The sequence below is a fragment of the Amblyomma maculatum genome, chromosome 4, assembly GCF_055883805.1.
Source record: "Amblyomma maculatum isolate TAMU_Amacu chromosome 4, ASM5588380v1, whole genome shotgun sequence".
NCBI classification, from domain to species: Eukaryota; Metazoa; Arthropoda; class Arachnida; order Ixodida; family Ixodidae; genus Amblyomma; species Amblyomma maculatum.
In genome coordinates this window covers 61,747,967-61,763,362 of record NC_139347.1, presented here as the reverse complement: position 1 = coordinate 61,763,362, position 15,396 = coordinate 61,747,967, and the positions used below count along the sequence as shown (strand labels likewise).

The 15,396-nt window shown below is 47.8% G+C and overlaps 1 protein-coding gene across 4 annotated transcripts in view; it reads left to right on the top strand.

Annotated features, from left to right (window-relative positions):
- The window catches only part of cv-c (RhoGTPase activating protein), a 451,349-nt gene that overhangs the window by 388,773 nt on the left and 47,180 nt on the right, over nucleotides 1–15,396 (top strand). For all 4 annotated transcript variants that reach the window (XM_084601697.1, XM_084601699.1, XM_084601698.1 and 1 more), the window contains 2 exons: nucleotides 10,184–10,244; nucleotides 13,058–13,487. In XM_084601697.1, coding sequence (XP_084457823.1) covers nucleotides 10,184–10,244; nucleotides 13,058–13,487 — 491 coding nt within the window. The remainder of the gene's footprint in view (nucleotides 1–10,183; nucleotides 10,245–13,057; nucleotides 13,488–15,396) is intronic.

The following is a 15,396-nucleotide window of genomic DNA, read 5'->3' as shown; positions in this document are numbered from 1 at the left end:
TCCAACAATACATTGATTCTCTCCCAAACCAACCAGATGTCATCGCTTTACAGGAGGTTAACAACTCCGCAAAACTCATTAATTACTCCACACACCAACGCACTCAAGAAACTTGCATTATGGTTCACAAGGATTATACTGCACTTGCTTTAGATCTAGAAGAAGAAGATGATGTAGTGTACGACTTTGTACAAATCCTACCTAGGCACCGCAACGGTACGGGCACCTACATTCTCAACATTTACAGTAAACCCACCCAAATTGCCTTCCCTTGCGCCAGGGTGTTCACAAAGGCACTCACTGTCGCCCAAGGAGCTCCGCTCCTTATTTTGGGCGATTTCAATGCGCAACACCCATCCTGGGGCTACCCGAAAGCAAACAAGAAAGGCCGCATCCTAGCAGACACCATATCAAACCTCATGCTTACCATGCTGAACGACCCGACCCAACCTACTCGACTTGGCAACAGTGTCACGCGTGACACCAGCCCCGATCTCACAGTAACCCACGGCGGTAAAGCTTGCCTATGGGAAAACACACTAGAAACTTTAGGCAGTGACCATTTCATTCTGATCATCCATCTTGCAAGCAAAACGCATCGACATATGCGCGGTACTGCCAAAATCACTGATTGGACCGCGTTTCGAAAAGAGCAAGCTGACCTTGATCACCCAGATATCACTGATTACGCTTCCTGGGCATCGGACCTTAGGCACCTGTCCTCTAAGTACACCCGAACCCTGAAAACATCTTTAGACCGCCCTGCTATTGACTCCCATCTCCTGCACCTGTGGGACGCCCGCAGAGGCCTGGTGAAACGTTGGCGCCACCAGCGCCACAACAGAACGCTCAAACGCCGCATCGCAACCCTAACGCAAGCTGCAGAGGACTATGCATGGAACCTTGCTCAATCAAATTGGCTGACAAGGTGTGATTCCCTGAGTGGTAACCTTAGCTCGAAACAAACTTGGAACTTACTCAGATGCCTCATTGACCCCAACAACTCCAAAAGCGACCAACGCAAGAACCTTGCTAGGGCTCTACATGGTTACCGCGGCTCCAATAGGGATCTCGTACAAACCATCAAACAAAAGTACTTCTGCACCACAGTCGACACGGACCCCCTCCCTCCCTATAATGGGCAGCCAAACGAGGAACTAGATGCGAAATTCACCGTCAAAGAAATACAGGCCGCCATCCTAGCCATGCGCAGAGGCACAGCTCCTGGGAAAGACAAGATCACGGTGGGACTCCTCGCCAATCTCCACGACGCAGCCCTCACGCAGCTCGCGAATTACATTAACAACTGTTGGCGCATGGGGCGGCTGCCAAACGAGTGGAAGACTGCGGAGGTGCACTTCATCCCCAAACCGGGCAAACCCATAAATATTAACAATCTACGGCCCATCTCTCTCACCTCCTGCGTAGGGAAAGTTATGGAGAAGGCGGTACACATCAGGCTTACCCGATATCTTGAAGAAAACGACTTGTACCCACACACCATGTTCGGATTCCGGCCTGGCCTATCCACCCAAGATATACTCCTCCAGCTTAAGGAAGAAGTCATAAACCCCCCTAACAAGCATTTCTTCAGGGCAATTCTCGCTTTTGACCTCAAGGGGGCGTTTGATAACGTAAAGCACCACTCTATTTTGGAAAATATGAGCCACATCAATTGTGGTGCAAGGACCTATGCATATGTTAAAGATTTCCTTCACGGTCGTACCGTCTACGCCGACCTCGGTCTGGCAGAACCCAGCCAAATACAGCTAGGCACACGCGGCACGCCACAGGGTGCTGTTCTATCACCCTTACTTTTCAATATTGCGTTAATCAAACTCCCAGCCCAGCTAAATCAGGTATCGCATCTACGGTACGCCTTCTACGCGGATGACATCACTATTTGGACCACGGCCTATTCTACCGCGGAAATCGAAGACCGCCTTCAAGAGGCCGTGCAAGCCTACGCCGCTAACTGCGGCCTTACTCGCTCCCCCGAAAAGTCGGAGTTGCTGGTACTACACAGCTCCCGCCAACGCAGACCCACTGTTGAAGTCAACCTCAATGGAAACCCAATACTACAGAAGGACACCATCAGGGTTCTAGGGCTTTACATCAACGACAAGGGCAGAAATGTGTACGCCCTCACTCGGCTCAAAAACACCAGTCTGCAGGTTGCGCGTATGATAGCCAGGGTCACTACCAACGACAGGGGTATGCTCGAACAAGACACCCTGCGCCTGGTTCAAGCATTCATCATTAATAGAATTGTGTATTCGACACCGTATCTGCACCTCAAAACGGTAGACTATAAGCAAATCGACTTCATTATACGAAACGCAGTTAAAAAGGCGCTGGGCATGCCCCAAAGCACTTTTACAGAACGTTTTTTGCAATTAGGGGTGCACAATACAGCCGAAGAACTCCTTGCCGCCCAACGCGCCACCCAGATAAATCGACTAGCAGCAACCCGCACGGGCCAGACCGTTGTTATGGACCTTAACCTGACTATCCCGCAAGGTCTCGTACAAAAACAGGCTATACCGCCCGGGTGGTCAGACTCGTTCATAGCCAATCCCCTACCCCGCAATATGCATCCTCTGTTCCACCAAGGGCGCCGGATGGCGCGGGCCAAATACATCCAGGAAAAGTACGGGACGGACACTGAATCCTACTACGTAGACGCAGCAAAGTCAGAAGCGGGGTACACGGTACCGGTTGTGATTCACCAACAACAACTGGTTGATGCCCTCACCATCTGCGATGACAATATAGAAATGGCGGAGTCCCCAGGCTGCCAGAATATTGAAAAATTATGGACACCCCAAACGAGACAAATGCCTCGTCTGGACACCGGGACATCAAGGCGTGGAAGGGAACGAGTGCGCCCATGCCGCTGCCCGAGCTCTCCTCCCCCGGGACTCGACCCCTCCATCCTCCACACCGCCCTATCCCGGCCCTCTGGCGACGTATGCGGAGAGGTTACAGCACTGCAGACTCTCTCGCAGAAAATATCCACCCCCAGCCAAGGGGCTCTCCAAAGCGGAGGAAGTTAGATGGCGACGCCTACAGACAGGTACATATAACACACCAGCCCGTTTAAACACAATACACCCCGGGTTCTGTGACCCCAAATGCAAATATTGCGGGGAAAAGGCAGGCCTGCACCACATGGTGTGGACCTGCCCACACAATCCTCCAGATGATCCGAATGCAGTGCCAACAATTGAGGGGTGGGAGGCTGCCCTATCCAGCTCTGGACTAGAGGCCTAACGGGCCCTCGTGACACGTGCGCGGGTAGCAGCGGCAGCCGCTGGAGTCCCGGACTAGGGACCCCACCTACACATCCCCCTCCCTTAAATATACTTAATAAAGTTTTTCACTCACTCACTCACTCCGTCACAGTAGGGAATTGACTTGGCTAGGACCTTCCTGGTCCACCTGGTAAAAAAGGGAAGCCTCAGTACCAATCCAATCCAATCCAATCCATCGTCGTCGTCGTCTTCTTCTTCTTCTTTTGTGTTCACCATGTAGCATGCATGCGGGCGCTTGAACATGCTCTTGAGAACAACGCGGCGAAGATAGTGGAAAGCCTCTTTTAAGCGCCATTATGTGCTTTGGACGCGATGACTTGGCGTATCTACGAGAGGAAATGAAAATAGTTGCACAACATTCTTTTGCAGTGGACCTATTCCGGAGTACACGCTTGAGAAATCTCTTCGGAGGCGTTTTCCTTTTTCAGTCATCCCAGCTCCGCGGTTATCGGATGCTCTCGTAAAGCTTTAGCTACTGTAAAATAGTGCACTGCAGTGCGTTAAGCTGAAATTCTGCATACGCTCTGAATTTCAGCATCGAGAGTTCTTAGAAGCAAAACGCCAGAGGCTCAAAGGAAGGCGATCGGAACAGCCTGTGACCAATTCATACGCGACCAAAAAGGGGAGGGCAGGCAGTGGCATGAAATCGAAGGCTAAGAACAAAAGCCATCAAGGAGATAGAAACAGAAGGGGGGAGATCTTAAATCCACTTCCGAGGTGCCGCACGAGCGCGGCTGTTCGCCGACTTTGTAAAGACATCCGCTCGGCTATCCATCACGCACGCGGCTCACAACCGCTGGCTTCCGGCCAGAGCCATCCGTCGAACGTATTCAGCAGAGCGGAGCTATTATCTTCCGCACTTTGTTGAATTTCCTTGGACGGCGGCGGGCGTACATATTTCCAACGGCGAGGCGATCACACGGAGGCTCGCCGAGAATCCTTGCAGCAGTACGAACGCTTGCGGCGCCTTCACAAGAAGTTCTAATGACGTTGGGCTATTGTTGTGTAGTCTAAAAAGGGTGCGTGGTTTCACTGGTTACCACGCGCTCTGGCCAGTCCCCCCCCCCCCCCGCCCCCCCCCTCTTCATAAAAAAATAAACAACCGAGGCGCTGGCTCGAATGCATATACGAGATGAGTTTCCACAACTTGCTCCATATTTATATAGGGATGGATACGTTTAATTGCAGGTGGCCTACTAATATAGTAGATCAAGTAGACTTATGCTGAAGTAGTGGGGTCTAGTTGCGTATTCGTAGAGGCCAGGTTGGAACAGACACACGGGTGGCCATGTGTGCGCCTGCGCTTTTATACATGCGTGGTAGCTCTAGCCCTATAAGTTCCGCAAACACTGCATAGTTTTAGTGAGACCATGTTTAAGCACACTTTGGCATGGACTAAAAGACGCGGCCTTGAATCTTGGAGTCCCACGTTTTTGTCGTTTATTTTTCTTTCTCATTTCATCTGTTGCTTCGCTGGCACGACTGGGCCCCGCAGACCGATCCCTGGACGAGCAAGGACGCGGCCGCCGGTTGGACGCACGCTAGAAACAGATCGAGCGCCCTTCGCTCGAGCGCGCTGTGTGTCGACCCGCTTCGTCTGGCCGGCCGCTTCTTTTATTTCCCATCACTCCGTGCGCGCGAATCTATACGTCTCGGAAAGCTCGGCGTTTTTAATGGCCTATGCCCGGCAACGTGTTCCTGGCGTGCCTCTCCGAGCAAATTATAATTGATGGACAAAGTGCTGCGGGAACACGCAATACGCTCATTCCTTTTCTGATATTCGCTTCATATCTTTTTTTTTCTCTTTTTTTTTTTTTTTTTTTATAGTGTCCGCAAACGCGTGGTAGGTATAGGAGGATCGTGTGCGGCCATTTTATTCAGCCTCCCGCATCCTTCGACGTTTCGGACGCCGAATTCAAACGCTAGTTTACTCTTGAGTTTACTGTTGGCACTCTTGATCGGCGCCCGTCCACCAAGCCTCTCGCTATTTACCCTGCAAGTTTCCTCCATTATGCCTCTTTCTCTTGAAATGCATTCAGTCGCCTCCTACGTTCATGCGCGTATATTGCGGCACATTGATCTGGACGATATTAGTCGCCGTGTCTTATTGCTGGGTGAATGTCGGAGAAAGGGGGCGACATTAATATTGGGAGCTCGACCTCATTTCCCGAATTTTTCGGTTTTTTTTTGTTGCTTTTTTTTTTTTAACACGACAGCTTTACTTGCATCACGAGTGGCAGAAAAATATACATCACGTGACATCGCATAAAAATTGCGACGCAACCATTCGTTGTGCGGCGTTCACGATGACGTCATACAATTTCGCTTCAAATTTAGCATCCGTCTGCTAATCAGGTTAGAGGCCAGTTCGCGGTTAGGATTCGAACGTGCGACATATGTACAGCCGATTGTATGCCGTTAAAAAGAAAAAAAGTCAGCTAATGCTCACACCCTAGCATTAAAAGACGTCAAAACAAATTTTCTTTCTGACAGTCTCCTGGCCATGCTGTGAAAACAAATGCTAGGAATTTCGGCGCGCACTTGGCCCGTCGACCTTTGACCACATTGTTCTTGAAGATTCATCGCATAACCCTATTCACGCTACTTGGTGAGAGACCGTTCTTAACAGTTCCTTCATGAAAAACTTTTCTCGTGCCACAAACCTTCTTTCCCCCTTTTCGTATCATTACAACTTCACTCGGGTGTCAGAATCATTGTCGATGTGCAAATCATTAATAAGTAAATTAATAGCCTGCCAAATTACTCTTCTTCCGGTTATGATTGAATGAGAGCCAAATTTCTTAAATATACATGCGCTTGTCGTTGATTAACCTCAACAAATAGTTTTCAGCAGTCACTGGATACATCCTCACTTCCTACTGCTTGAAAAATAGGGAAGATGGTTGCAGTACACAACTCCGGCGGTAAAACTAATCCTGCTATCTACCGACCTAGTTCCCTCACCATCACTTGCTGCAAGCTGCTAGTACATGTAATTTTTTTTTTTTTCAGTTAATTAACTCCCGACTGCTGACAGCTGCGTTTCGGTGGAGGAGAAACGGCGTGGCGTCCGTGTGCTGTGCGATGTCAGTAACTCCAGGTGGTCGAAATTTCCAGTCCTCCACTACGGCGTCTCTCATAGCCTGAGTCGCTTTGAGGCGTTAAACCCTACAAACCAAACCAATCAGTTAATTAACTTCCTAAAATCAAAATCATTTTTCACCTCATCTCAGCGTGGCTTTCGCAAATTATATTCCTGTGTAACGCAACTTATATCCTTCAAGCACAAACTCCACGACATCTTAGACCGTTTATTTCGAGCTGACTGTATACTCTTCAGCTTTCTCAAAAGTCGTCGACAAAATTTCCCACGAGCTTTTTCTTTGCGAATTAAAATGGTTAATTGTTAACTACACTCTTCTGAAATGGATTGAATGCTTACTTTTTAATCGCTCGCAATTTGTTGCAGCAAACGGCCGAAACTCTCCGCTTAGAAGTCTGCTTCTTTAACACATCCCTGCCCGCTAACTCATGTGCATTATGGTGCACCACAAAGATCTGTTCTCGGGCCACTTTTTTTCTTTATATACATTAATGACATTCCCTTTACTGCGTCTTCTAATATTCATCTTTTTGGTGACGACTGCGTTGTTTTCCGCGACTAAGGAGCGCTAATTAACGGCTCTACAATCCTACAGAATGACAACTGATATAGTAAACTGATGTCATACTTCGATCAGGGAACTTAATAACATCAAGCGCAAAGTCATGCACATATCTCGTACAGATTCCGGCCTCATGACTTACTCCCTAAATAACACTGCTTTGGAATCAGCTTGTGCCTACAAGTAACTCGGGGTGTATATTACGAATGACTTCTCATGGGCTAGCCACATTAACAATATCATCTATAATGCTAATCGCATGCTGGGCCACCTCCATCGTAACTTTTCCAGTGATTCATCGTCCTTTAAATTGCCGCTTTTTAAGTCTCTTATACGCCCGAAACTTGAATACGCATCATCATTCTTCGGCATGGCATTCTTCTTATGTCACCTAGCCCATTCTCTTGAACTTGCGTAAAATAATTCCGCTCGATTCATCCTTTTTAATTGCAACCGAACAGCCAGCATTTCTTTTTTTTTTTTTTTTTATTCTGTTCAGGTGTAAATAATTGGTGCTGAAATATCGTAAAAAAAAAAAAAAAAAAAGGTGGTCTTTGGAAAGCCGGTGTCCAAGAGTGACTGGAAAGACGAGGTGTATTCAGATGTCTCTTTTTTCTATGACTTCGGCGTATTTCAACCGCTGTGTGAACGTAGCATGACGCAAACGGACAATCTGAGCCTTAATTATTATCTGTGCCGGTCTAAAGATTAATTACAACTGATTTATATTACAAATGTTTTATACTTATTTCAACATCGTGCAATGAAAAAAACATTTCATCACATGGAGCTGCATGTTAGTAGGGCGGAGGCTCTTATGTTTGCCTTTGTTGCTGGTGGGTGTCATGTAGGAACTCTGCTCGGCGGCTGCAGTATGTAGAGTTTCGAACGCAATATTTGAATTGCCCTCGCGTCACGAAAGTCATTATGTGACGGTTTTCTCTTTGGGCCGTAAATGGGTGCCGTTTGGCGATCGTTACGCTCTCTTCCAGTGCGCAACTTCCCCGTGCACTTAGGTACTGAATGACAGGGGAGAAAATATCGCATGCAAGATGACCAGGAAAGCAGAAAGCAAACCCGTGTGCAGCATCTGGCCGGGAACGTGTCGCGATTTTCAGAGTGGCCTTCACCCGGTCCAAATATAGTCCATCCGAAATTGAGTCGGTCCGTGTTTAGTTGCCTTCCCTCATTTTCCGCGGTGTGCTTTTATTTGTCGACCTTAATTGCCGCCTGTGGGTGGTGGAACTGCGGGAGGTAGGGGGGATATTACTTTGCGGGGGTGGAAAGCAAACAAATGCAGGAGAAATTAGGCGCTCGTTATGACGTATACGTATGGAGGGAGCCAACAACCATTGACTCAGAAGATTGTGTGTGTGTGTGTGTGTGTGTGTGTGTGTGTGTGTGTGTGTGTGTGTGTGTGTGTGTGTGTGTGTGTGTATGTGTGTGTGTGTGTGTGTGTGTGTGTGTGTGTGTGTGTGTGTGTGTGTGTGTGTGTGTGTGTGTGTGTGTGTGTGTGTGTGTGTGTGTGTGTGTGTGTGTGTGTGTGTGTGTGTGTGTGTAATCAAATCTTGGAGGTAATTTATTAGCAAGTAGACGGTACTTCAGGACACTCTCGAGGACAGGTCGCACGGAGCATAAATAACGAGTAACGTAGAAGGCCGAACAGCAGTCGACGAAGCTCAGTGAAAGAGCATCGGGCTAGAACTTTGGAGGTCGTGGGTTCGTGTCGAACCAGCAGTATGTGGTTGCTTTTTCTTACACTTTCTAATCAACTACCTTCGCGATTGTATTGTTCATTCACAATAATAACAGCAGCAAACACATTCTTCTTTGTTTTCGTGGTGTGAGTGGCTGTTGTCATCTCGCTTCGTATATATTGCGGGGATGAAATGGTCTACTATACTGGTCTACTATACTGGTGTACCATACTATACACTGCCAGTGCATCGCGCTGTTCTCCCTAGACCCACTTGCGGTCATGTGGACGCCCGACCGGCGTAGGAACCATGCTGTCGTGTCGCGCTCACTCCTCGCATGGTTGGCTTTTTGAGGAGAACAGTATTTGTTGCGTGTTTGGGTTTTCACCCTTCTATGTATTCAAATGATAACGCAGATCCGGCCTGTCTCGTTAATGCATGTACTTAAAGGCGTTGCCTAGAGTCCTCCACACCTGCATTCCAAGTGCAGCATGAAACGAGGAGTGGAACGCGAGAAGATCGACTGGTGTGGCCGCGCACACAAATGTCGTGTGCCGCGTTTACTCTAGCTGGCTGACTTTGTTGATGTCGCGACGGCCGAATCATAACTGCGTGTTCAGAATGGACAGTTGCTATCACTCTAATGAGCCGCTCGTATGTGGAATATGGCATGTGATGAGGGGAAGTGGAGATGAAGTGAGATTTGGAGAGACATATCCTAGAATGGACTAGCCACTAGCCTGAACCCTGACCCTTCTAATAGAGCTAAAAATCACTGTCTGTCGTCGCGACGTCATGCTTCCCAAGTGAACGAACGGGAAGGAGTTAGTGCTTGCCGGGAAAACTGCATGTCGCCGATGAGCGTGTGGTGGTCATTCTGGCAACTCTCCCATGGCTTAGTCCAACAGTTGGAGGAGCTTGTCGATGGCTGGTTAACCCTTGTTTCGACGTTTTCGTGCTTCAAATATTCAAAACGCTTTTGTGCAGTTTCACTTGCTTTAGCTATCAGTCAGCTTCAAGCGTGTTCAGAATTGCGGATCTGTTGGAGCTGGCTGAGACTCAACTTCGGATATATGATTCGCATATACTTGCATATACTTGCTCACAGTAATCGCGTAACCACTGCGCCACCCCGCCGGGGTGGCGCAGTGGTTACGGCGCTCGACTACTGTTCCCAAGGACGCGGGATCGAATCCCGGCCGCGGCGGCAGCTTTTCGCTGGAGGCGAAAAGCAAGGCGCCCGTGTTCTGTGCGATGTCAGTGCACGTTGGGGAACCCCGACGGGGTCGAAATTTCCGGAGTTCTCCACTACGGCGTCTCGATAGCCTGAGTTGCTTTGGGACGTTAAACCCCACAAAGCAATTGCGTACTACGGCTTCGGGACATAGAAAAGGAAAATCAGGGTTCTGTTTGAGACTGCTTGTTGTTCGAGTTCTGTATATGCAAAAGTCTTTTTTTTTTTTTTTTGTGATGCTTATTCACTTCATTTTTATTCTTTCGAACGCAGGAGACTCAACACACTGAACAAGAGCGCCCGTTTGAAGAGCGACGGCTTGGTGAAGCAGTCGGTAAGACAGCTGTCTTTTACGCCTGCCCTTTTCAACAAGGCATTCTATAAACCTTTGACAACGTCTGGCTACGGATGTAATTCTGGAAGCGAGCGCAGAATTTGCTGACATTGACGGTCCTATAGTTCCGGCCGCGTCAATATTCTTCGCCATTCGCTCCAACTTAATTGCGAATCGAAATGTGGAGTATGTCCGCGCAGTTGCTCTCTCGTAGCTGCTTTTTTTTGTGTGTGGGCATTTCCCGAAGCCGCTGTCCGTCTGTCCCACTGTCGAGCTAAATGAAATGGGCGCACCTGGCGGCGAAGTTCTCCGAGATTTTCAACGCCTAGCTGTCGGCTGTTTCTTTATCTTTGTTCGTTTGATTTATTTTGTTTGATTTATTATTTAGAAATTTCGAAGAGGTCTTGACCCTTATGGGGTACTTAATGAAATAAGGCCTGAGAGACAACGGCTCCTCCCTTCCTTAATTGAGTCGCGTCGTCAGGAACGGGTGCCACGTACATTTAGTCGTTCGATTTTTCGCAGGCGGCGCACCAGGACTATATATATATATATATATATATATATATATATATATATATATATATATATATATATATATATATATATATATATATATATATAATATTGCTATAGGTCGTACCGTTGCGACCGCGACCTTTCCATTTGAAGCTTCCGGAGCCAGTAGGAAAAGCGAAGTAATTTTCTCCACTTTTCGGAGTGCCACGGGCTCGCCTGATTTGAACTCGCGTCATTGTGAACCTTACCATTGTCATCGTACCTCGCCTTCTCACCTTTTTGAGAGTGTCGTGTCATCTCGGCGTACTTAAGTGTACTCGCCCCTCTACGCCGATTTGTACTGTAGGAAGATAACCTGTAATTTGCGCTGCGTGGAATTGTATACCGCATATCTTGGCGATGTTTCACCGCAAACATTCTTTCTTGGCGCTGGCGTCACAGGGCTTGCCAGAGCGCCTGATGTTCAGGCACAGAGCCGCCGGTCTGCCGAGGTGATTGATGCCTCCATTGTCCGCGGATTCTAAACTTGGGCTCATCCATTTCAAGATTTACGAAGGATGTTCAATCAAGCTTATGAAGGGATTTCGGGAGCTATCACCATTAACGCGAGGTGTTTCAGCTTGACATATGGAAGAAAGCACGGACCCCGATCAGCTGAGTATAAAAACAAATAAATGTTGGCGCTTCGGCCTTGTTCACACCAACTGGTCAGCAGACTGGCTTATTCTTATACTGTTTTGAAAAATCGACGCAAAGAGCTTGCGTATGTGTTGGGAAAACAAAACAGCGCACTCTGAACACGTGGACAAAGAAAGAAACAACACAGCTCGCTCTTCCACCCTTGCGTATTTCGCTTTCAGGTTAGGTATAGTATTGATGTTGCCAACCTCTCTGTTGCGAGAATGACTACTTCTGTGTGGCCACGTCGGTGTGATCGCCTTATTGCGACAACTTCGTTTTGCACAAGGCCCCGTGCTGGGAGCCCCCCCCCCCCCCCCCCCCCTTTCCATTCCCACACACACACACGCACACGCACGCATACACACATTTTTTGTTATGTAACTCAGCTAGACGGCTTAAGTGTTTTTCCTAACGCATCCCTCTGGCCATACCGAGTTTCAGCACACCCTCGGCTTCATCTCGACAGGTCTTTTTTTTTTTTTCTTCCTATGTTACGCACACTGCCCCCCCTCTAGACATATCGATAGTCTGGCCTTGGCGGACTCCGTGAAACATGCTTTGACAGCTTTTGTTTGCCATTGCCTGTAGACTTCGGCCCACCTCCGGCTATCTCCGCTGTTGAAGGACACGAATAGAGGTTCTCCATACCGTACCAGAAATTGCCGTTGAACTCGTCTCGAATGACGCACAATGTTAAGTCACTAAGTTAGCTCTGTGAGTTGACTGCGCCGTACCTGCGTGTAACTCGTGCAGCGTTATACGAGCAAGGGCTTGCGTCGGTCGAAGCAAGGCCCGTATTCACGAAGCTCCTCGCTGGCAAGAAACTGCATTGGTGGGGTCCTTGAGCGGACCAGCAACGCGCGTTTAGAAGGTGATCCGACTGAGCGATCGTATGTCTCTTGTGCGGAAAGCTCTGTGAACGTTGTCACTGATTCGTTGACGCCGGCACTTGCTGTTTACATGACGAGGTGTGCAGTAGTTTGATGGTTGTTCATGGCGGCCGCTGGGAAAAAAAAAAAAAAAAAAATCCTTGAAGAAAACAAAAAAAAAAAAGAAATGTTGCAGAGTAGCCGCCATGCTTGAGAAAACATGGTAACTAGTGTGCCGTTACGAGAACAGAGCGAAAACGTAGACACTACAAACTCTATATATGGTAACAATATAAATATAGTAATTAGGCTTTTGTTTGGTCTGTTCTGTGTTTTAGGCCTCGTTGTCACGCGCTACAATTATGCATTTTTAGTCCGAGCATCAAATAGAGCGGTTTTTTCTTTTAACGCCAGCTTGTTGCACTGGACGAAGTCTGGGCAGATATATGTGCTTAACGACGTTACATGCATGCATGTTCCACGTCCTTAAAGGTTACTCAGGCGATTGAATTTTTTTACGAATCCATGTGGGTGAGTTCATTTTGTTTCGTTTTATTCTAAACCATACAGCCATGCTGAATACATTTTAATTTAACTGACGAAATAATTTCGGAGGTGTCGATGAAACTATTAAGAACATGCCATACGTCAAAACTTTCCGTCTATTGGGTTCTGGCCTTACCCCTCGGGCTGCCCCCGCTCGCGATGATGTCGAGCTCGCCGCTTCTTGGCGGTCCGACGCAGATGCACCACGACAGCGATGAGGAGGAAGGCCCCGCGCTGAGCTACAACTGGCAGTTCCACCGTAGCAGCCGCCGGTGGTCGCGCGTGTCCCCGCCGCTGCCGGTGGTGGTCACCCCGACGGGCGCGTCGCGTACGCCACAGCACCTGCCGTCGCACCCGCACCAAGGCCTGCCTCAGCAGCAGCTGCCGGGCGAGGCGTACAGCTCTCACGACAGCGTGTTCCTGGACGAACCTCGGAGCAGTCCGGAGAGCCGTCTGTCGACGAGCGACGAGCGGCTGCCTGCCGCCGGCGACCTCGAAGGATCGCCGGGACCCAAGCTGCGGCGCAGCGGCTCGGAGCGCATCCGCGACGCCATCCTCCGCAGGATGGACAGCCTGCGCGGGAACCGACGCCGAAAGAAGCGAGGCAGCACCCAGCAGCCGCATCAAGGTGCGTATTCCTCCACCCTCCCCCGTCATTTTCCCCGTCACTTCTCTGGCCCCCTTGGCCTAGCAGTTGGACAAGACAGCTTGAGTACCGTTTAGTCGCGCCACTGATTTATTTTGAACAGGCGTTCGACGAGAGGGGCAGCAGGTGATTGGCGAGTTGCATGGATGAATTGTAATGGAAAGTGACGAAATCAATTCACATGCACAATTACGAGCTTGTAAAGAGCGGCAAAAGAAACAAAAATTATAGAGGTTGGACTCTTCTAAACCTAGATTCAGAGCGAGAGCTATGTTTGTCTTGGTTAACCTCATTGTTAAGCTTCAATATCAAAGGTCAATGTCGTTGGGGTAATTAACCAACGCAGTGTTAAGCGGTCTACTTAACTGCAAACCAAACTGAAAGTTCCTGACTTCAAGGTCAAATTGTCACACCCGATGTCCGTGGCGAAACATGGCGTAGTACAGCTCTTGCTGTAAAACTAACGCCATGTAATAAAGACAGAATCGAGGCAGGGTGTCCTGCAGACTGTCGGGGAACCGCAATTCCGTTGCTTTGCTTTCACCGCTCTAGTTGGAACTGGTTCTCTTGGCGACCTATAGCGGCAAACACGAATATATTCAATGTGGCTCCGTTGCCCTCTGAATTGCTCAGTCCAGTTTTCCGCAAATGATAAGGGGTAGACGCACAATGCTTTCACTAAACAGGGGCACTGAAGCGAGAGAGTTGTGGAAAATAATGTTATAGTGTGAGGAATTAGGAAGTTTCATTCAAAAATTCGCTCGGAATAAATTAAGATAAAAAAAAAAAACATTAATCAAGAGTGATGCTGGCCGCATAAACAAGAAAGCGAACATTCGCTTTAGCTTCCATTCGAGAGCCTCGAAAACGAGGCTTGGAAATCGAAATTGCTCCGAAGAATCGCGAATTATTCCTCCGAGAATCTCGAAGAGCGATGCGCTTAAGGTGGCGGTCCCACTCCAGCGGTGAAGAGACGACATTTTTGGCGATATTCATACGCCTACTGCGCCTCACTAGTTTAGTTTATAAATGTGACTTTAATATATTTATAAAGTTTATTTCCTCTCCTTTCTAATGGTGCATTTGGTTTATAAATAGCTGCAACGATGTTTAAGCTGTAAAGGAAAACACAAAGGTAAGAAACGGCTTTTCAGCTCTACTTGTCTCGGGAAAAGCAAAATTGTGCAAAATCTTTTGCACCTAGGAAAACACCGTTCGGGATGTTTTGAGATTAGATGTTAATAAACAAAGTTAAGCATTTTTATTACTGTGTATCGCATAGTTTATTAGCCACGCGCCTGTGAAAAGTGTATAAAACAGGTAATTATACATACAATAACTTTCAAGATACGCATTCTGCTGCGGAGATTTTTTGCACAGTAGGAGGTCGTACATAGTTCGCTTTTTCCTGAAAATATCATCTGTCTGCTTCATTTAGTGTAAAAGTTATTTGTGATCAAGCATTGCGGTTTTTGTAAAATGGCTTAAACTAAATGTTAAACTGTTCAAGTAATAAGCTTTTATCTGTGCTGAAATTTCGCGTGGAAAAACTTTACACCTCGCTGTCAGAGGATAAGCATCGGTTTTGTTCTACGACTCTCGAGGAATGTGCACTGCCAGGATGATTTCAGCTCATTTTTTCGTGGTTCACTTGAAGCGCGCGAGCTCTTCATGAAATATTTTAAGCATGATTGAAATGCTCCATGGCTTGTTTGTTTCTGGCGAATATAACTTAAAGGTTCGGGCTTTCGTTCCTTTATTCAACCGGTAACAATTATCAACTACAAAGTGTACAAAAAGCAAATAATAGTGAAATAACAGAGCCACGTGTGATAAACGTAGTAGGTAGCGCCATCTACAAACTTTCATGTGCACTAAAATGTCGCAGTTC